At 47.1% G+C, this 22,608-nt stretch overlaps 2 protein-coding genes across 2 annotated transcripts in view; one reads left to right on the top strand and one right to left on the bottom strand.

Annotated features, from left to right (window-relative positions):
• Window positions 1-8,672: 8,672 nt before the first annotated feature.
• Window positions 8,673-15,617, top strand: Tmem37 (transmembrane protein 37). Its single transcript, XM_027936874.2, has 2 exons — window positions 8,673-8,779; window positions 14,088-15,617. Exons 1-2 carry the CDS (start codon window positions 8,759-8,761, stop codon window positions 14,715-14,717), a joined length of 651 nt encoding a protein of 216 aa, XP_027792675.1. The 5' UTR covers window positions 8,673-8,758; the 3' UTR covers window positions 14,718-15,617.
• A 1,612-nt stretch (window positions 15,618-17,229) lies between these two features.
• The window catches only part of Sctr (secretin receptor), a 62,797-nt gene continuing 57,418 nt past the window's right edge, over window positions 17,230-22,608 (bottom strand). Inside the window, exons 12-13 of the mRNA XM_027936801.2 lie at window positions 18,423-18,464; window positions 17,230-17,410 (exon numbers count right to left, since the gene is read on the bottom strand). Coding sequence (XP_027792602.2) covers window positions 17,240-17,410; window positions 18,423-18,464 — 213 coding nt within the window. The 3' untranslated portion in view covers window positions 17,230-17,239. The remainder of the gene's footprint in view (window positions 17,411-18,422; window positions 18,465-22,608) is intronic.

Below are 22,608 nucleotides of genomic sequence, written 5' to 3'. Positions count from 1 at the left end.
TAAACAGCCTCTGCAAAGGAACTTTCAAGGAAGCCTAAAGAAAAGGATGGGAAGGACCTCCTCCATTGCATATCAATATGCCTAGTATAAGAAAAAGGCCCAAAAGGAGCCTTGGGTACAATGGACAGGGGGGAACTCACTGAAAGTTAATGGCATTGTGATAGTCATAATGGAGACAGGCCAGGCTCAGAAATATCCTGTGTTCCAACCCCTTGAATGCAACCTGGGAGATAAAAGATTCAGGCAGTTTTGTATCTGCTGGATTGTCTAACCCTCTCCTGGGATGAAATTTGTTGTGTAAATTAAATGCACAGATAACATTCATAAATTCACATTCTGAAATAGTCCTTAAGAAAGGGTCCAAAACTAGAAAGATAAAAGAAAGTTATAGATATGGAAATATATTTTAGTAATGAAAATTAGAAGGTAAAAGAAATGTTTCTGGATGAGAAAGTATTTTTTTTTTCTTTTTTGGTTTGGTAAAGTAATATTCTTGTTTTAAAATCCAAATGAAAGAGAGGACAAAATTAAGGATGGAAACAAGTTGTGAATATCTAAGTAAGTTGCCGAAGATTTGCAGAAAGTAAATCTCAAAAAGTTTGTTTGTGGTTAAATTCGCTACAACTAGCACAGTCCTTCAAAATTATTTAAACTTTAATGTTCTGATATGAAGCGAAGTCTGAAATATTGATCTGCTCTTATCTATCAAGATAATTTTCTTGTATTTGTTAGGTTTTATTACTTAGAGAAACCAAGTCTTAAAGGAATTAGGGTTTATACGTGTTTTAAAGTCTTTTAAATGGTTACTTTGTAACTGGTTAGATAAACAATTGTTATTGTAGGTTATAACAATATAGTTGACACTCTAAATATATGTGACTAGATATAAGTATACATCTGAATGATGAACTATATTTATCTGAGCCTCATCCAAGTATTATGTAAGTTTATAAAATGAAAGTTTATCTACCTTTGCTGACAAGATAATCAATAATTGTTCTCCTTTTTTACATTGTATCTGGTATAGAAGGACAACGCTGTCATTTGAAGACCTGTCTATATTAGTTTGCTTTGATTAAGTCTTTTTCTGCTCATTAACACTATTTCATAAATGTATAAGAGATTTAAGACTATCCTTTGATTTTTGCTAGTACTGCTAACCCATGTAGACCTGTGATTATTGTGACCTTACACTATGGGTTCTAAATTGTACTTTAAAAGTTAATTTACTTTAAAAGTTAATTTACCAAGTTGATGTTCTTCAAACTAAAATTATCTGTAGCAATAATCTCAGATTTGTATAGAAATAACAAATTTGGTTGGTATTTAGTTATGTCATTTGATGGTTTATAGCTGGATAAACCATCATTAACAAGTTATAGATAAGTTTGTATCTTCACAACTGGAATATGAATTTAAATGTATTTTTGGAAGATAATAAGGAGAGCCTTTAACTGTTTAAAGGTAACATTGTAAAACATGGAAGCATTTTTGCTACTTTTTCCACAAAAAGAAAGTTAAAAGCTCTTTTAGCCTTTATTTGATACATGATTCAGATATAACATTGTATTGTGTTACTTATCAAGAGTGCCCCCCCTTACCAGAGATAAGGCTCTGCCCCTCACCTTACTCCATGTTAGAATGGCTCCAAAATAGGCTAGACGTGAGTTCATTTAAAGTTGTGTTCAAAAAGATGGATTTTTGTTGTAAAGATTACTGTGTCCTCAAAATAAATAGGGGATATAATATATAACTAAGTAAAGGCTTAAGATTATAAAAATCATTGATTCATAGCTTGGTTCACAGCTATTATACAAACTGAATATTTTTTTGCTCTGTTAATTTTATTTTGTATTTTCCTTATAAACTTTGTAACTGTTGCCTGTTAGTGTTTAGCAACGGTACTGCTTCTAATAAAGCAACCTGGGTTAATTTGAGATAATAAGCCATATATCCTAGGACACATAGGATATAACGCTTACAGTACTAATACTGACCCTAATTAAATGAAAGGGATAACACTAAAATTATAGATACTTAAGTTATCTGTTATTCCCACTTTAAGACGGGTGCAGTGGCCAGCCAAATGTTTAAAGCCAAAAAACTTGGAGATCAAAGTCAGGGAAGTAAAAGGACCAAGGAAAAAGCAGTCAACATTTTGGCCCTTGCCCTCTAAGGTCAGCCAGGACCCTGAGAACAATGGGGCCCTGCAATTCTAGTGAGTCACCCTATCTGGTGAGTCTCCCCTATCATGAAGAATAAGAGGACCCTACAGAACAGGAAGCCAACCATTGCACATTCTGCAAAGAGGAGGGCCACTGGAGAGGGAAATGTCCCTTATCCTTCCAAGAGAAGCCCCATGTGGTCAACCAGACTCTGACCCAACCAGATGACACCACTGGTAAAGCTAAAGCAGCCAAGAGACTTTGCCCCAAGAATGATCTCTGAGGAATCTCAGCTGACTATAAGTGTAGATAGGAACAAGATCAGTTTCGACCAACTTGGTCTTAAGCACCTGGCAGGAGAGCATAGCCTAAGCACAGTCCTATGTGGACATTTTAAAGGAAAGACAATTTTTTTTAATATTTTTTTTTTAGGTGTAGATGGACACAACACAATGCCCTTGTTTTTATGTGGTGCTGAGTATCAAACCCAGGTCCCACCCATGCTAGGTGAGTGCTCTACCGCTGAGCCACAATCCCAGCCCCGACAATTTTTTTTTTTTTAATGCAACTTAAGATGTACACTTGTGTCAGCCCTACCAAAAGAAAGTAAAGCTGGAGGGTTCTTGTGTGGGAGTGCCTATAATAATGATCATGAAGTACTCGAGAGTCACAAGTTTGTCTTGAGTTAATTTGAGACTGATCTCATAGACCTACAAATCTTTCTAACCTCCTACATTGATAAACTTGATCTGTTTAGAGACTGGCTGAAATACTAATTGCTTTTGTGCTAATTGTTTTAAAAAAAAAAAAAAAAGTAATGCTTTGCTGTCTTATTTATTGTTGTTGTATCATGATCCCTGCCCGATTTATGCCTTGTCCAGTCACCTGCCACTTGCCACTGTGGACCTCTGGACTGCTCTGATGTTGAATACCCTCAACTGTCCACACCCCACTTATATAGAACAAGGACTTTGGGTTACTTCCCCCAACATTGCCTTCTTTCAGAAGGAAGCAGATTGGAGATATTATCACCATTTTTCCATAGAAATGGAATGTAAAAATTGATAGTGGGGAAATGTAACAGTACCCCACTTAGGCTTTGAATGTAGCCCTTGCTACTCTTCCACTGCAACTTATTTTTTTCTAAATGGACATGTGCTTTCTTTTTCTCTCTCCCTGCTCCTACCTAATCTCTAATCTCAGGGGGAAACAGGATTACTTTTCTTTTCCATCTGGGCAGGTTTATCAATCCTTGAGTACACACCCACCATAGGAACAAGTAATCCAGACTTTGGGGATGGTACCGGAAGATCTCAGAAATGACTCTGTCCCACACTAACAAGTAGATTACAACTCCAACAGAGAACACTTGGAATGTACATAGTAATTGAGTCAGCTCTTTAAAAGCCCCCCGTTCCTACTGATGGGCAGAATCACAGCCTCTGAGAAAGGTGTCCTCTGTGTTTCTCCTTTGCTAGCAAAACAATAAATATTTTACCTTTTTCTTAAAAAACATTTCTTCATTATTGGATTGGCACTGGGGACAAGGACCCAGCTTTCAGCAACAGGTGGGCTGGGTGAGGGTGTAGTTCTGTGGTAGACTGTTTGCCCAGTATGTGCAAGGCACTGGGCTCAATCCCTAGCATCACAAAAGTAATAGAGAGTGACAACTTTATCTGTGTGTGTGTGTGTGTGGGGGGGGGTGCTGGGGCACCACTCTGGCTGGAGAAGTCAAGGAGGACCCTAAAGGGCCCTACAGACACCCAGGGAAAGCCTGGTACACAGAAGCTCTGAGACTGGCCAGAGCGTCTTTCCATGGCCTGAGCAAGCAGGCACAGCTGGAGACCAGTGGTGGGGATCTATGGACAGAGATGGGGAGGAGTCTGGGCAGAGGCCAGGTCCCTCCCTCCTCTTGGGTCTTGGGAAAGGGAGGAAGAGAAGACACTTGAAGGAATGGTGTTGGTGAGAGTAGACACTGTCACCCAGGTACCAGGGTTAGAGACTATGGGGTCTGCAGTGGGCTGAAGCTGAACAGCTGAAGGGGCACAGAGCAGGATGGAGTAAAAGAGGACTGTGAGGAAGAGGGAGTTGGAAGATGTGGGGCCTGGACCGAAGTGGCCAGAAAGGGAGCAGAAATGGAGGCAGATTTTTACACTCAAACCCAAGCCCTCTATCATTGACAGAGATTTGGGCTTTTTCCTTTTTTGACCCTCATTGGCCAGGATGGTGGTGAGTCCATAGCAACTGATTAATCAATTCATCCCCTTGTTCAGCAAATATTTATTAAGCACTTGTTGTATGTCTGGTTTTGTTGTAAGCACCATAGATATATCAGTGAACATGGTAAAGTCCTTGGCCTCTTGGAGCTGTTAAATAAAAATTATAGTTGGGCTGGGGTTGTGGCCCAGCAGTAGAGCACTTGCCTAGCATGTGCAGGGCCCTGGGTTCGATCCTTAGCACCACATAAAAGTAAATAAATAAAGGTATTGTGTTCAATTAAAAACTAAAAAACAAATATTTAAAAAAATAAAAATTATAGAGCTGGGCATAGTGGCATATGCCTGTAGTCCCAGCTTTTGGAGGCTGTGGGGAGAGAATTTCTTGAGGCCATGAGTTGGATATCAGTCCAGGGAACATAGCAAGATCCCATCTCAAAAATAAATTAATTAGGAGCTGGAGTTGTGGCTCAGTGGTAGAGCACTTGCCTAGCACATGTGAAGCACTGGGTTTGATCCTCAACACCACATAAAAAATAAATAAATAAAATAAAGGTATTATGTTCACCTACAACAAAAATAATTTTTTTAAATCAATTAATTAATTAGCTAATTAATTGAAATTTACAGAGGGTCCCAATTTAGACTGAGCTCCTGTACTGGGCCCCAACAGACCAGGCTAAAAATCAAAATGGAGTCACTAATGCTAAAGTTCTGTCTCTCAGCCAAAACTGAGCCGTTTATCTGACTTTCCTAGAAATAAGGATTGAGAGAAATGACAGTCAAATTTCCCAAAAAGGCCGATTTCAGTTGTTATCATAATGAAGTTCCCTCTATATAAAATGTAAGCTGATGTTAACCGACTACTTATTTTTCTGTTGTTCCCTGTCTCTGTCCCCACCTGACAGGGAAAGAGCTTTGGACTAACAAATCTGCTTTTGGATTTTTGTTTTTGCTTTCTTCAAGCTGTCTTCTGTCTCTAAAACCAACCAACCTCCTCTGCCCAGTTCACTGGAATGCATGTTCCATTTTATGGAATGAAATGTTGCCCAATTCTAGAATGGAAAATAAAGCCAACTGTTGTACATTTGTTCTCTGATAGAGCTTACGCTATGGAGGCATGGGGGTATGGAGGCCATAAAGGGGAAGGGAAGAGAAGGGAGGGAGCTGTTGCTTTGGTCTTTGGGGTTTTTCTGTCTGTTGTGGTACTGGCAATTGAACCTAGGATGCTTTACCACTGGGCTACACTCCCAACCCTTTTCAAAAATTTTTTTGAGATAGGGTGTCACTATATTGTTGAGACTGACCTTGGACCTGTGATCCTCCTTCTACAGACTCCCAGTAGCTGGGATTACAAGGGTGAGCCACTGCACCTGCCCAGGAGGTCATTTTAAAAGAGATGATCAAGATAGGTTTCCCTGAGAAGATGATATCTGAGCTCAGAACTTGGGAGATGAGTCTTAGAGTGAATATCTTATTTTCCTTTTTCTTCTAATGCTGCGGATTGAGCCCAGGGCCTATGCATGCTAGGCAAGTGCTCTGCCACTGAGCTCCATACACCTCCAGTCCAGATGTGTCTATCTTGAGGAAGAACTTTTTAGGCAGAAGGAGCATGTACAAAGGCCCCAAAGTAAGAGACTGCTTATTGACTGACCAATAGATCTAACACTTCTTGATCCACTGAGCAGAATGTATCCCTGCTCTTATCTTGGGAATTCCAAGGAACCTGCCTGGGTCCTTTTCAGACAAAGGTGATCAGAAGGTTGGGTGGGGTCATTTCCTGCCTTTCTGTCACTTCTCCTTCCCCAACCTTGGTCAGATAGGAGTCGGAGTAGGGTGCTTTGAATTTGTCACACAGTGTGGAGAAAAGGCAGAGAAAGTCAAAAAGTAGGCAGGTTCAATGCTGTCCCAGAGCCCACCATTCACACATTTGTTTTCTGGCTTTAACACTTGGGGGCTCACCCTGTCATCCCACTCCAACCTGCCCCTGCCATGGACTGGCCCCCATCACACTGAGGCTCCTGCCTGTTGGACATTCCTGTGATGAGTTACATGCTTCTCTGTCTCACCAAGGAGTAGGGAGTCTGTGGATGCTGCCTCTCCTAGCTCCGCTGCAAGTACAAGGGTCTTCAGAGCTCAGTACAAACTCAGTCCCTAGCCTTCTTATGGACATAAAATGATGTGCACTGAGTAGTTACTTCCTCCTTATTATTCCTAAGTCATTTCTGCTTCTCCAACCATCTTGCTGACAAGACAAGTTGCTCCACATTCTACTGATTCAAGATTTTTTCTTACTAACAAAGCATAACATCAACTTGTCCCCAAACATGCTCGATCACACAAAAATCTTAGAAGGAATCCTTGGAGGTGAGGAGGGTGCAGATTGCCCAACCTGACAGCTTTTTCAAATTTTCATTCCAGGCACTGTCTTCCCAATCAGGTGAAGTACTGCAACCTGGAGATGTCTCTCACAGAGCATTCTAGGGTGTTTTAGTCAGCTTTTTCACTGCTGCGACTGAAAGACCCAACCAGAACAACTATAGAGGGGGAAAGGTTTATTTAGAGGCTCACAGTTTCAGAGGTCTCAGTCGGTAAGTGGTTGGCTCCATTCTTCAGGGCTCAAGTTGAAACAGGACATCATGGTGCAAGAGTGTGTCAGAGGGAAGCAGCTCACATGATGATGAGAAGCAGAGAAAATCCACTCTCCAGATACAAAATATATACCCCATAGTCACGCCCCCTATGACCCACTTCCTCCAGCCACATCACACCTGCCTTGAGTTACCACTCAGTTAATTCCATCACTGATTAGGTTAATGATATAACCCAATCACTTCTTCTCCAAACCTTCTTGCACCATCTCACAGGTGCGCTTTAAAGGGGGACAACTCATATGCAAACCATAACAGGGTTTCATGAAGGTCCTCCTTTCCCACATGAGTCCTTCCTACAGAGCTCAGAGCTTTAGAGGTAGGAGCACCTGGATTCTGGGACCCTTGACTAGGGAGAAAGTAGGCAGGGGCCATGGAAAGAAGGCACCAGATCAGAGAAGGGCTGCTCTGCTTTGCCTTAGCTCTGTGGATCTCAAAGTCTGGCCCCCAAATCAGTAGCAACAGTGTTACCAGGAGTCTCACCCAGACTCAGGGTCAGAAACTCTGAGGGGCCCAGCAATCTGTTTAAACAAGCTCAGGGGGTGATTGCTGATGCAAAATGGTGATAAGAACACAGCTCTGAACTGGGAAGGCCATGGGCATCGCTCTCATGTGGCTGGACTCCATGGTTCCGTCTGTCAATCCCCAGGATTGGGTTACTTAATTTCACCAGTTCTCCGGGGCAGTGATATAATCAGATGAACATCTAAGTGAGAGATGCTCAACTGTAACTTCCCCCTTTCTCACATGGCTCTTTGGGGTGGGGCGTCGGGCAGATAGTGCAGTCACTTTAAATGTTTCTGGCTAAAGTCACTGAGGAACAGTCTGCCTGCCTGAATAATCCAGAAAATTTAACGTACTTCATTTGCTTGGGAGATCTTACTTTACCTTGAGCAGGAACCCCCCCCCCCTCCCATCACCACCTCATGCTTCCCTACAACTGCAGAAGGGGTGGGGGTGCCACTTGGAATTCGCTGCCCTGGGGGTGGGAATGTTTCTGCATATCTGCTTCCTCCTCCCCCTTCCTCTCCTCCTTTCCTTTTAAAATTTTCCAATGCAGGAGGTAGAACCCACGGCCTCACACCATGCTAGGCCAGTCTATCACTGGGTCACACCCCCATCGACAATCAGAATCACCCCAGAAGGTTCCACTCCATTCACACCAAGGCCTTGCAAAAGCCCACCCTATCTTATATTATCTTACTTATTAACCAAGGTTCAGTGAAGGCGGCCACCGCCCCCTGACTCTTCCCTCTAAATTCTACTTCCTTCCCTAGAAGCTGGATTGGGCCAGCTGGGGTCAGAACAAATTCCTCGGATCTTTCCGTTGCTGCCATCGAGGAAACTGCGCCCCAGGGGAAACCATTCTCCCAAGGTCGGGGGCGAAGGAGTGCCTCTGGGCTCTGAAGTCAGACGGCTGAGTCAGCCTCTCCCAGGTGCCGGAACCTCCTTCTAGGAACTCCGGGGATCGCCACCCTAGAGTCCAGGGTCCTCTCCTCCGCTCCCCGGGGGCTCCTCCGGGCCTCCCCAGCTGACTCAGCGTAACCTGAGCGGCTCAGGGAGGCGGAGCCCGCCCTGTTAATTACGACAGGCCCCGCCCCGCCCCCTGCCCCGCCCCGCCCCCTGCCCCGCCTCGCCTCGCGCGGATAGAGCTCCGCTCCGCTGAGGCAGCAGCAGCCCAGCGGCTGGAAGGAGCGAAGTGACTGCGCGCGGCTGGCTGCGCATCATGACTGCCATCGTCGTGCAGGTACCCGGAGCACCGCAAGTGGGGGGTGCTGCCCGCCGCGTGGGGGTGGGGGGAGGAAGGGAGTTCGCACCCACAGCGAGTTCCAGCCCGGCTCGGGGCACCCCCTGTTGCAGACCTAACAGGTCCCCAGGAGAGTCCCCGGGAAGCTTACCTGGGGCGTCTATCCCGCAACGGTGCTCTTGTGGAGCGGGCTCACCAGGCCTCTGCTCGCGGTCCTGCGGGTACCCGAGGCTCCCAAACTGGTCTAGGGAGGATTTTCCGCTTCTTTTCGGGGTCACCAGCGATCTGTCGGTTAGGTTCACCAGAGGGCTCTCTCCTTCTTAAAAAACGAGGCGAGGAGAATGGACAGAATCGAGTTGCAGAGTGGAGCTTGCCTTATGTAAGGGAGGGTAAGTTTCTTGGGAAGTTAGAACTTTCTGGAGCTAGAAAGACGGCCTTGGTCCCGCAGTGGGTGCTGGTGGCGAGGTGAACTCACTGGGGACCAGACACCTCCGAGAAAAGGCTCCAGCGAAGGGACGGGTCTACTTCTGAAGACTTGATTTCTCCGTGGAGTGGTGCAAGATGTTTATGTTGGCTGAGAACCTACATATTCCTACCCCCTCCAAAGGGAATTCTGCGAGCGGCGCCCTATAAAGCGAGCTTCCTTGCATCCAACCCTGATGGTTAGAGCCCAATTAATTTACATGCTGAGATCCTCATAACACGGTTAATGTTACTCTTCCGTTTATTTAATTTATTTATTTAGAGTTGGAGGTCTCTCTATGTTGCCCAGGCAGATCTGGAACTTGTAGGCTCAAGGGGTCCTGTCTTAGTACCTCCCCCTCCAATAGCTGGTTTGCAGGTGTGGTCCCAGGGGGCATTTGGCCCTCCTCGTTTTGTAGATGGGATAACCAAGGCTCAGAAGTAAATTGCCCAGAGTGGCTGGCCAGTTGACAGAATCAACATTCAAACTCAGGGCTTCCCGCTTCCAAATACTATTCCACCTCTCTGTCTTTCTCCAACAGGAGACTAATAACCCATAGGTCACCCCATAACCCCTGCTTCTGGAGTAGGGCAGGGAATCCACTGCTGTCAATTCCTCCTCTTGGTTTTGGTAAATGCCCTGAATTATCTCCAGTGATAGGCTTTGGGAGGAAGGGGACAGCTGGTGAGAAGGGTGGGACCAGGTGTGGTCTCTCCCCTCAAGGAGTTTATCATCCAGCTGAGGAGAGACACTTGTAAACAAGGAATCATACCGGGAAGTGAGAGCTAAATTGGGAGGTACACAAGCTTTGGGCAGGGTTAGTTGGCAGAGGAGGAGGAGGACTTTTTGTGGGGCTGAAGAGGGAAGAAAGACTGAGCCAGGTGAGGAAACAGAGCTAGTATGGAGAAGGAGGAGGAGGGAGATGTGGGGAGGAGGGGCAGGCAGGGCATGCAGTCTAGCCAAGGGGCCCTACTCTGAGCTGGGGGAGGCCACAGGCTCCCAGAGGGAAAGGAGTTCTAGGCTGACCTGGTAGTTGTCCCTGACACTTAGAGCACTTACTTGGCCCATAACGTATCTCCACAACCACTCTATGAGGTAGGAACTATTACCTTTGTTTATAGGTGAGAAAGAGAAAAAGAAAGGGGTTTTAAGTAACCTAGCTTAAAAATCAAGGCCTGGTCATACAGGCCCGGGGAACAGAGTGGGTGGCATGCTGGGGCTGAAAGGAATAGAGGCAGACTGACACATTAGCAGGTGTGCAAGAAATTTCAGGTTGTTGTTGTTGGTGGTGGTGGTGATGGCCTGAGTCAGGCCTGGGCACAGTGGGTGTTGAGGGGCAGCAGATATAGGAGTCGTGTTAGGGTGTGGGTAATATGTGGAAAGAGTCCAAGGTGTCTTTTGGAGGTGCTATTGGTTGAGGGAGGCCGGTGAGGCCTTGGGTTATAGAGGAGGGCATTGTACTCAGTCAAGAAGTCTTTATTCTACAGGTCACTAGAAATTATTCAAGGTCACAGATGAAAAAGGGAAACATGTTTTGTTTTTAAGCAGAAGTCAAAAGCCCTGAGATTTAAGTGATTGCCGGAAGGCACAGAGCTGGGGCTGGCAGGTAGGGGGTAGGACTCTACTGCCCTCTTCCCCACTTTACTACCCCTCCATTGAGCTGCTGCTGCCAGCTTGCCCTTCAGGAAAGGATTTCAGGGCCTGGATCCTTGAAAACTGGCAGAGGTGACAGCAACACAGGGGTGAGGTGCCAAGTGTTTTGGAACAAAGACTCCAGTGTGCGTTATTGTTAGGAATATTATGAATCACTCCCCAAAATGCAGAGCTGCCCATTTGCCATGCATCTTTATATACATGATCTCATTTTATCCTTGGGAGCCCCCACCCCAGGGATGCAGGGACTTGCACATGCCGTGCAAGTGTTCCACCACTGAGCTACAGCCCCAGCCCCATCCTTGGGATTTTTTTTCTTTTTTTTTTAAAGAGAGAGAGAGAGAGAAAACTTTTTAATATTTATTTTTTAGTTTTCGGCAGACACAACATCTTTATGCGGTGCTGAGGATCAAGCCCAGCATCCTGTGCTTGCTAGGCGAGCACGCTACCGCTTGAGCCACATCCCCAGCCCCATCCTTGGGATTTTAAATGGTCAGAGTTTAAATGAAGCCCTGCTTTGAGGCAGGAGGAAGGAAAGATGAAATGAGATCAGTTGTCCTCTCTCCAGATCCCAGTGTGATGACTTAGGGCCTGGAGATTAAAGTCCAGTCTAGGCCCAGGACAGGTGGGGCTGAGGAGGAGACAGGACGTGCCTGTTTTCCAGACCCATGTCTAGGGTCAAAGGCTTCTGGATCCTGTGGTCATATGACTTGTTCTGTGCATCCAGGGCTCTCCCATACTCTGACTATATTAATCTTTAGGAATTTTGTAATCTTGCCAAGTGGCTTCACAGTCACTGCTGACCTGCAGGTGTCACCAACTTCATTTAATAGATAAGAAAACAAGAGCCAGTTGAGGTTAAGAAACTGTCCAAGTACAAATGCCTCTACTGGTTTGTGGTAGAGACATAAAGGCACAAATTTCAAAGTTTTCTTTGGTAAATTGTTTCTTACCAGTAGATCTTCTTTTATTCCCTAATAAAGTTCAGTGCAGATTCCTTGACTCTCAGTGTCTCAAGCAGATAGTTAAAGTGAGGAAGGGGACCCAGCACCCTGCTTCAGTGCCTGAAGCCCCTCAAGGAAACCAGGGGACATGGATTGATAACCACAGTGCACATTCCTGCCTGGGTGCTCTCTGCAGCACCTTGGGATCTCAGTGGAGGTGCTGGTCCTAGTTCTGGTGTGGTCTTTTGAGTATCCTTCTGTACTCAAATCTTCTTCCTAACCAGTAATACCAAGGCTTCAGCATGAAGGCCCAAGTCAGTATCTATTGCTGAATGTATTCTACCTCCTGCCCACTGTACAACTGTCTGAGCAACTATAATTTGCATTATTGTGATGTGAGTGAGTGATGCTGGGCAAGTCACCTGCCTTCTGCGTGTAGCTTTCTATAGTACCATCCTCCCAGGTGTAAGAAGAAATAGGATGCTACTTAGGCAGAAGGGCTGAACGCACACTGCATCCCTATTCGTGTCACTGGGGTGGAAATGAGAGTTGCCTCCTGTGTCTGAATCACATTAACAGACAGCTTGGGAGGGTTTTGGCCAGTCTCCCAGGAGCAAGGCTTTGCATTATATACTACACAGAAAGGTTGGCCTGCACTTGCCGTACTTACCTCTACTTACCTCATGGTATTGGCCTAGGTCTCATTGCACATGGCATAAGGCACACCCATTGTCCCCTTTCTCCATTCTCCTGGTTTTCTAACTGTGACCATCATGTGTGAGCTATCTGTTTTGCTTACCTCCCAAACTGGGGTGTAGCCTGCTTCTAATATACACTATAAAGGGGGTGATTTACTGTATGACTGGGCAGGTGAATCTTTTTAAAGGTGCTTTGGATAGAAGTGACAGTGGTTGCATACCTGACTCTTTATCCCACGGCTCTTCCTCAAGTACCTACTGAATACAGAGGTCAAACACTGTGTCAGGTACTGGGCACATGGCAGTATCTTGATGTAGGGACCCTGCCCTCCTGGAGGTCACAGTGTCCAATTGAGACAGACAGTAATGTGTAACTACAAACCACCATGGGAATGGGGAAGAAAACAAACAGGGTGCCTGGCAGAGAATGCCAGGAAACTTGGGGTTGGGTGGGGTGAAAGTCCTCCCTGGGGAGGTGACTTTAAATAGATCTGCAGCTCTATGGAGAAACAGTCATCCTGGAGGTGCAAGGGAGCTGCAGGGAGCCTGTTGGGCAGAAGGGGCAGGAGTTCCGAGATAAGAAAGTTCTAGGCATGGAAATAGCACTGCCATGGTGCCTGTGCAAGGCGGTGAGGGAGAGTCAACTGGGAAATGGAGTCAGAGAGGGAGGCAGGCACGTCTTGCAAGGCTGGGGGGCTATGCTAAGGAGTTTTACTCTCTGTAATAGTTCTGTCTTTTGCCTTGTGGGTCAGTGGTTGGGAGTGGTGGCTCTGGTAGCAACTCAGGACTATGAGACACCTCACTGGACACCTAGCTCACTTGCCAGGAGGCTGAGGAGGTGAGGCATGCACTTTTCCAAGGCCGAGACCAGCAGACAAGAGCTGCAGTGGCCACCCCATGCCTAAAAGCTGCTAGAACAGACGCTGGCCCCCTCTGGGTAGAGTACAGGCTGAGCAAGGTTAAAGGGCAAGGTGCAAACATCTCTTGCAGTAGTCAGGATAGCAAGATAATAGCATGCAGGCTGGACCAAACATCGAAAGTGCAGAACCTGGTGGGTGGGGGGGGGCGTGGAATAAAACTGGATGGATAGTGGGGAGAGAAACCGTCCTACATAATTATGTGCTAATGTCTCTAAGCTTCTCATAACCCTGTAGCCATGAAAAGCAGGGCTCTTGTTTTGTGTAAAGATTGGAGCAGACTGCATGCTCAAGGTCCTAGGAGCCAGGCAAGACAGGTTTTCGGAGTTCAGATCCCAGTAGGGATTGCCAGCCATTTTGGATTCATTGTAGAGATAGTGAAAGGAAGAATGGGAAGGGACCCATCTGTGCCTAGTGAGGCTGGACAGGCAATGCTTACAGGTGTAGAATGGAGGACAGGCTAAAAGGGGTCCCTGCTGTGGAAGCTGAGTCGGGAAAATTCCAGGCTTTCCATGAGACCAGAGGAGAAAACAGGTGCTGTGGGACGTGGGTAGCCTGGGTATTCCCTGGAGAATTTAGAGAGGGTGTGGCATGGGGTGTCACTGACTTGCTGCTTCCTGTGTTGTATTCCAGGCCCAGAGGCCGTTGGGCCAAAGGAGGCCCCACTGGTCCTTCTTCGAGACCTTCATCCGGACTCTCATCATCACCTGTACCGCCCTGGCTGTGGTCCTCTCTTCCGTCTCCATCTGTGATGGGTACTGGCTTCTGGCTGAGGACCGCCTCTTTGGACTGTGGCGGTTCTGCACCATTACCAACCAGAGCGAGCCACACTGCCTCCGAGACCTGAGTCAGGCCCACGTGCCTGGGCTGGCTGTGGGCATGGGCCTGGCTCGCTGCGCAAGCGCCATGGCTGTGGTAGCTGCCATCTTTGGCCTTGAGCTCCTCATGGTGTCCCAGGTGTGTGAGGACGTCCATTCGCGGTGCAAGTGGACTTTTGGTTCCTTCCTTCTCCTGGCCTCTTTCATCCTGTCCTCTGGGGGGCTCCTGAGTTTTGTGATCCTCCTCAGGAATCAGGTCACGTTCATCGGCTTCACCCTGATGTTTTGGTGTGAATTCACTGCCTCGTTCCTCTTCTTCCTGAACGCCATCAGCGGCCTTCACATTAACAGCATCACCCAGACCGGGACCAACCAAAGAAATTCTAGCACCCGCTCCAGGGATCTTGGATTCCACAAGAAGGTGATCAAGGTGGAACTTTTCTGACTTGTGACCTCTGGTGGAGATGGGGTGGGACAGTGATCTTGAAACTGCTGCCTCTTTTGCAACTGGTTGCGAGGGTCAGAGGCTGGGAGCCTGCCTCAGTGCCATCAGACGCAGAGGTTTTGTCAAGTTATTCAGATATTGATTTTAAAAGAAGAATATTTTAAAACTCATTTCATGGGTTTTCTTCCTTGGACTGGAGTAGATTTTGAAGCAACTCCGGAAATGGTGTCCAGGCTAACTGCTCAGCCAAGTGGGGTTTACACCTATTTTATTGACTCTATGCTAGGGTATTGGCTGTGGGGGCCTGGGACTCTTGGTTGCTAAGAATGTGATATTCTTCCAGCAAAGGGACCAATTAGTGCCTAGGACTCTTTCACCAGCACAGTGGGTCTTCATGTGTGTCTTCCCTTATAATGTCTTGCAAATAATGGGTTTTCAAACCATTTGACTTGATTTCTCTCCTACTCTTTTGGGGACCACACAAGCCTTGGATGACCCCAGCTTCTACCAATTAGCTATTCCTTCTGGGGGCCCTTCCTGTTAGAATCCTTTTCCTTAAGCGAGCCCTCCTGCAAGGCCCAGCTGACGGGGAGCACACTGTTTTTCCCAAGGCCTGTGTGTATGCTCTTATGCACACTTGCACTTCTACAGCCTTGGGGTACCATTTTTGAACATGAATACATTTCAAAGAGCACGTATCTGGGCCTGCTGGGCTCCACGGGGGGTGAAGGGAACAGCCAGACCTTGGGTAATGATTAACAACCATCCTGGGGATGAGGAGAAGAGAAGGGGTCAAGAAGCAATGGAGATTTCCATCCTTGCTAGAAGGAAAATCTGTCTGTACTTTTTTCACCACGGTGAAAAAAAATCCTTTCCAGTTCCTTTTTCTGCCCTGAAAAAGTGGACTATTGGATCATTTAATTCTAGGCTGATTTCTTCCCCCTCCCACCTAGTGAAATCTGGTTGCTACCCATTGCATGGGTTTTTGGCATCTTCCTGGGCTGGTCATGCATCCTACCTCCCTGTGGTGATTTTTTTTTTTTTTTTTTTTGAGCTAGTGTCTCACTATGTTGCCAAGGCTGGTCTTGAACTTATGGGCTCAAGCCATCCTCCTGCCTCGGCCTTCCCAAGTAGCTGGGACTTTGGAGGAGCGCCACTAGCCTGACCCTTCTATTTTTTTTTTAAAATCTGTATTCCAAGATGCACAGAGTCAGAGGCTATAGATACTAAGTTTGAACTATCAAGATGCAGGGAGTCCATGGCGATCACCTGAGAGGATTTTCGTGGTGCTAAGATGGAACCCAGGGCCTTGTGCATGCTAGACAAGTGCTCTAACATGGAGAGATACCCAGCCCCTTCTGAGGGCTGTTGGTTTTTCAGAGAGCAGAACTTGTCAATCACACAGGCTGGATCTTATCCTGGAAAGTGGGACCCTACAGTGGTCTGTAAGGTGCAAAGAGGTGACTTGCTTGTCTTCAGGGAGAGGACAGGAGAGCCACCCAAAGCCAGGACTAGAGCTGGTTGCCCCTCAGCAAGATGCTTTTTCTTTATACTAAGTAGTTTCCACTTCCCTCCAGAATGCTTCCTGTGAGGTTTTGTTTTGTAAAAGGATTCCAGTATATTGTCTTCTTTCATCCTTATGTGGGCAGACAGTACAGATATATTCACAGGAAACTAGAGCCAGAATGAAGGGTAAGACAACCACCCCAGGAGCTTAGTGGGGCTGGGAGAAAGACCCTGCCCAACCCTGCCTGGGAGTGGGCAGAGTTTAGACACAGCCTTGAGCATGCACATTTGAAGTAAAGGGCCTTGGGCCAAACTGCCACCTCCTTGCTGAATAGCTTGAGCAGGGCCCAGGGCTTTGGTAAACCTGTTTATCATCTATAGTGGGATCATGCTGATCTTGCTACTGCACCTCCCCCCCCTACCCACATGAATCCATACTGGTAAGCCTCACACCATGTCAGGGTACTAAAAGGGTCAAGGGTCCTGAGGCTTCCCTGTGACTTTATCAGATTAATTATCTATTGTCTAAAGGCCGTGGTGAGAGCTACTAGCCAGGTTAGTTGCAAAGGGAGATGGACAGAATCTGCCTTGGGCCAAGGACCTAGACTGTCCTTTCTTTCTGAGCCTCTAAGCTTGTCCCTGAAAATGCCCTCTTCCTGCAGCAGGTGGCCAGGGAACGAGCCAGGGCATATTCCCTTCTCTGTGTTGGCAGGGCAAAAAGACTGACAAATAGAGCAAACCTCTTCCCAGGTACCATTTATTTCCCCGCCCCCTTTCTTGGGCCCCTGAACTGCTCTTCCCAGAAGAGCAACACAGACCAAGTCCTAGGCCTTCATCCTGTCTCACGGTGCCCTTGTCACTTCAGTTCTGAGGCATCCCAGGCCTGGAGGAGGGACATTTACAGCCACAAGGAGAGCACAGGATGTCTGCTGGGGAGACAGGTCTGTTCCAAGGCAGTGTTCAGCCTCCCAGGACCTGCTTTAACCTCTGTCCACGGTCGGCATTGTTCCGTCCTCTCAGATGATGCTGGCCCTGCAGATGCCCCGGCTCTGCTCTGAAGGGCTGCCCTTGGTGCCATGAGTGGGGCCACTGGTGCCATTGCTGAAGGACAAACTGAGGGCCACAGGGCGCAACGGGAAGCCTTGGAGATTCCACTGCCGCCACTTCTTCTGAACTTCTAGCTGTACCTGCCAGAGACCAGCCGTCAGCCGAGGAGGGAGGGGCAGCTGGTGCCTCTAGCCTGGCTCACTCCCAAGGGCCTCCACACAGTGGTGCCACTTGTGCTCCACTGGTCCTACTGTCTGTCACCTGCCAGCCCTGTGTCCCATAGGTACTGAGGGCTCCCTCTATCTTGGGCACTTGGACCTGCCTCTTGATGACACTATGTCCCAAAGAAAGAACTTGCGGTTTGTTTCCCAAACTGCAGAACTCAAACATTCAGAACCCCACTGACACAACTGTCTGCTTAATCTCATGAAGCCACCCTGCTCTGAATTTACATGGGAGCCGGGAACTGCTCCACAGACACTCCCCTCCTAATCCCCGACTGGAGCAGTCCGACCTTTGAGGCCAGGCTTGATGCTTAACTTTTGGAAAACATCAGAGGTCATTTCCATTCAAGTCTGGTGAACCTGAACAGGCTGTGTTTGGGTGCCAGATCCTATTCAACCCATGTTGATTTCATGGCTTTTGTGTGTCTGGAGCCTCTTGTCCTGACCCAAATGCTCTGCAAGGCCAGAGTCCTCCCCGGGGAGTCCATACCCATTTTGAGGCCTTGGAGGATTGGAAGGCTGAGGCCGGAGAGAGACAGTGACCCAGATCAGCCATGGAACAAGCAGCTGAGCAGACCAGAGCCTGGTCTCACTGGGTGCCTAACTATACTCCCCCAAGTTTTTAAAACTTACCCATGGATAAGAATCTTCTGGAGTGTTTGTTAAGGAACACTTTGTCTCAGGACCCAACCTGGACCCACAGAATCCATTTTTGCTGAACCAGAATTTGGGGGCAGGGCCTGGGAAGTATTTTAACATGCCCAGCAGGTAAATCGGCTGCTCTTAGCAAGACTAGACTCCTAAAACACTGGTCAAGCCCCTTGGCCATGCGGACCACATGCCCACCCTCCACAAATAGCCCTTTCTTCCCCCTTTGGATCTAGGTAGCTCCTGCCCTGGAATCCAGTGGCAGCCCAAGAAGACTCACCTCTCCGTTGAGGAAGCAGTAGAGGATGGCCACCACCAGCCCCTGCCAGAGAGCAGGCGTTAGTACAGGGCCTCAGCATCTGCCTGGGGCAGCGGGGCCTGGACAGTTCCTCTGACCTCTAGTCTGAGTCCTGTGATCCCCAACTCCAGGCTCACTTCCCCATCTCCCTTGATTTAGTAGTATCACCTCTTTTGGGCCCACACAGTGTGCCTGCCTGGGCCTGCACCATCCAGCACAGACTGTGAATGCCTTTCATCCTGTTGTCCCTGACATCTAGTGCCTCAAACACACTCAGTGACTGTAATTTAGGGGATTAACTTGAACCCAGCCAGCAGGGACCAGGAAGCTCACCTGAATCAAGTGAACCATCTAAGAGCAGCAGGATGTATGCTGCTACCCCACTGTGAAGGGGCAGGGCCAGTCCAGTGGGAGACCCTGGGCCTAGAGTGGTCTCATTTCTGAGCTAAGCTAGGAATTTGGAGACACTGAGACTTGGAGGACTAATTCATGTTGAAGAACAAATATGTGTTTGGAATAAACCATGTACAGGCCCAGGCCAGCCAACAGCAGGACTTGGCCTCTTGCCTAGGAGACAGGTGGGTGCATCTCCTTAGTCAGGGTTTCATGTTCCCTGGCCTGGGAGGTCTGGGCCTATCTGGACCCTCCTGCCCTGGAAGGAGCTGGATTTTCCTGATGGTGTCCTTGGAGCTCTGCCAGAGTAGGGGCTCCAGTCTGGGGTGCCTGAGTCAAGTCAAAGAGGCCTGCAGATCCATAAGTGGGGAGAGTACACCTTGGTCAGCCTGCCTTTCCTTAGAGGACTTGCCATACTGCCCCGACTAGTGCTCTTCCTCGTCCCTCATGAGAAGCCTAGGCGCTCATCTTCAGTCCTCTTCCCACACAGGCTTGCCCTTAGCTACTTACCACATGGGAAATGACCCCAAAAGTGATGACACAGCTCCTCTGTGATGGGCTTGGTATACATATGACTCCTCAGTCATATACATATATATATAGGCTTTTGTGTGTGTGTGTGTGTGCTGGGGATTGAATCCACATGCATGCTAAGTGTATGTTCTACCACTGAGCTACATGCGCAGTCCTGAGATAATGGCATTTTAATGAGTCAGTGACAAAACTACATGGGTTTGCTTTAGAATGTCAGGCATCAATGACTGCTGCAGTGACAGCAAGACTGGAACTCTGTGTGCTTGGCCCAGAGCTGCTGCCCACCTCATGGAATGGCAGGAATGCTTACTCAGGGCTTCTAAATTTGGGGGCACATTAGCAAGACCCTGTCTCGGATGTAGCTCATGGTAGAGTATCCTGGGGTTCAATCCCTAGTCCCCCAAAAAACAAGATTGCCAGACACTGGAACTGGCTGAAGCACACTGTTAGAGGACGGAAAGGCATGTGAAGGCAGGCTGTGTAATTTTAACATGCCCGGCAGGTAAATTGGCTGTGATGGGCTTGGTATATATGGACCTGGATTTGCAGCACAGCTTGCCCTGAGTAACTGTGGAATTCTGGGTTCTTCGGTGCTTCATTCAATCTTCACTAAACCCTGGGTGGGGGGTATGAGGACCGCCACTTTACGGGTGAGGGGTCTTCCAGCAAGAACTGTGTGTGCGTGGCCCAGAGCTGGTGGTCTAGCTGAAGCTGCTGCCCATCTCATAGACCCAGGTCACCCAGACCTCACCTGCCCTGGGTCCAAAGATACCTTTTCACTGTTAAAGGGAGGGCAGGAGTTCTGGGTGAAGAAAAGTTAGATGCACTCAACTGTAGATAGAGCAGGCCTCACACATGGCCAGCAAGTTTACTAAATTTTAGTTATTATGCAATCATTAACAATGAAGACTAGCCAAATTTTAATGACATGAAGAAGTGGTCTTTTCCTTTTTTTTTTTTTTTTGGCAGTACTGGAGATAGAGCTCAGGGTCTAGCTATATCCACAGCCCTTTTTCTTCTTCATTTTAACTTTTCTTTGTTTTCCAAATTATCTATAATAAGCAAGTATTATTTATACAATCAGAAAGAGTTAATGCATTTAGTTTTAATAAGTCTGTGAGAGGGATAATGGTGTTGGGTTGTGTGTATTCTTTAAACCCTTGTCTTTCAGAGCTCCCCTGTCAGGAGCCATCCATGAAGTGTGCATGGACCAAACTGGCATCATAGCCAATGAATAGGAAAAGCTGGTATCCGGGCACTTGCAGCAGCAATCTAGCTGGTAAGACCATATGAGTTCCTATTCAGATCTGCTGGGCTCCACACAGCTCCGAAGATGGGGTGACCTGCTGCAGCCACATAGCCACACAGTCTCTCAGAGAGAGGTGTGGCCTATCAACCTGTTGACTGTAAGACACCTAAGCAAGGCTCCACCCCTGAAACCTTATCCTTGCCTTTGATGTACCCCCTTAAATAAAGGAGCCATTTTCTAGCTGTTCTATTCCAGTTCCTAATCAGGACTGGAAGAATCTTTCAGGTGCTCTGCTTTTAAAACTAATTCTGACTTTGTCTTTTATTTCTTCACTAATTACTTCAGACTATATTTTTCTCAGGTGGCTTATCCCCTCCTGAGGAGGAAAAATTACCCTATGAGGTGCTAGCCACCTCACAATACTCCCCTGGGTTCAATTCCCAGTACCACAGAAAAAGAAAAGAAAATGATGTCTTGGATTTACTTAAAAAGATAAGGGCACAGCCAGGCACGGTGATGCACACTTGTAATGCCAGTAACTCGAGGGGCTGAGGGAGGAGGACCCCAAGTATGAGGCCAGCCTGGGCAGCTTGGCAAGATCTCATCTCAAAAGAAAAAAAAAGATGGGGGGTTATCTGTAAAAATAGACATGAAGTAAAAAAGGCCATGAATAGATATTGCTGAGCTGCAGGACTCAATCTGTTCTCTTCACTTTTATATATGAAAGAAATTTTCACATATGCATACATATATGTATTTTGTTTACCTACCTGCATACATATAAGGCTGTATACACTATACTTACAAATATACAATTTTTTTTTTCTTTTTTGGTGGTGCTGGGAATTGAACCCAGGGCCTTGTGCATGCTAGGCCAGCACTCTACCAACTGAGCCATATCCCAGCCCTATACAATTTTAATAATCCTTTTCTTCATAAGAATTTCTGTGGGAACATCAGGAAAGTGCTTTTGGATTTCTCTTGGACATTTTCCCATAGAGAAGCTGAATGGCTTTTGCTTAGGTAGTCTATAGCCCCAACTCTGAGGGACAGGAAGTCCCCATCAGTGTGGTAAAGCAGATCTGGTCTTCCAGCTTTCCACATGGTCACTACCACTTTCATGAGCCAGGTCAAGTCCTTCTACACAAGTGGCTCTTACGTCTGTCAGCTGCTGAATTGGGGCCCAGGAGCCAGCAGGGGTGAAAACTCCCAGGAGGAAGAGAACCGTGGGTCATATACACCAGAAGCTTGGTCCTCTGCAGATCTGGGACATTGGCAGGGGCCCTAGGCAGAGTTGCTGCTCAGAGGAGGCAGAAGGGACACGCTGGAGTAGGGTCTGAAGGCACAGGGAAGGCAATGATGTGCTCCCAATTGTGTGTCCTCCCTGGAACCTATGAGTGGTAAGGGACCACTGTTCTTCTCAAAAGTGACATCACCTTGTTTTTTTTTTAAGGAAATTTCTGAGTAAATAAATAAATATCATTGTAAAGTTTGGGATTTGCATTAAGACTCCCTTCTACCTGAACCTGTTTCCTTTTCTAACTTCACAACATCATATAGAATTCCTAGGTAGGTGATTTTCCCTCCCTCCCTTCCTTTCTCTCTCTCTCTCTCCCTCCCTCTCCCTCTCTCCCTCTCTCCCTTTCTTCTCCCCCCTCTTCATTTTCTTTTCTTGCCAGATTTTTGTTTTTAATAAGTTGCACATTGCTTTTAAAAGTCAAATAATTCTTATTTTGTAAAAAATCAATAGTCTCCTAACACCCCCGCCCCCATTTCCTGTTGCTCCAAGGCAACTTGAACTCTCTTAACTGATTCTAAATAAATATGCTGATGCTGCTACTTGTGGATTTCTCAGTTTGGGGATTTTCTATGTCCTTCCCAGTATGGAAACTGTTGTCTTTCAAAGACACTCCCACCGGGCTCATCCTCCTGTAGGATGTCTGCCTTAATGAGACTGCAGATGGTATGGAGAGTTGAACTCAGAGTGCTGGG

This window comes from Marmota flaviventris, chromosome 11 (genome assembly GCF_047511675.1).
Source record: "Marmota flaviventris isolate mMarFla1 chromosome 11, mMarFla1.hap1, whole genome shotgun sequence".
NCBI classification, from domain to species: Eukaryota; Metazoa; Chordata; class Mammalia; order Rodentia; family Sciuridae; genus Marmota; species Marmota flaviventris.
Note: the sequence above shows the minus strand (reverse complement) of the source record. Positions and strands in the feature narration are given on the sequence as shown.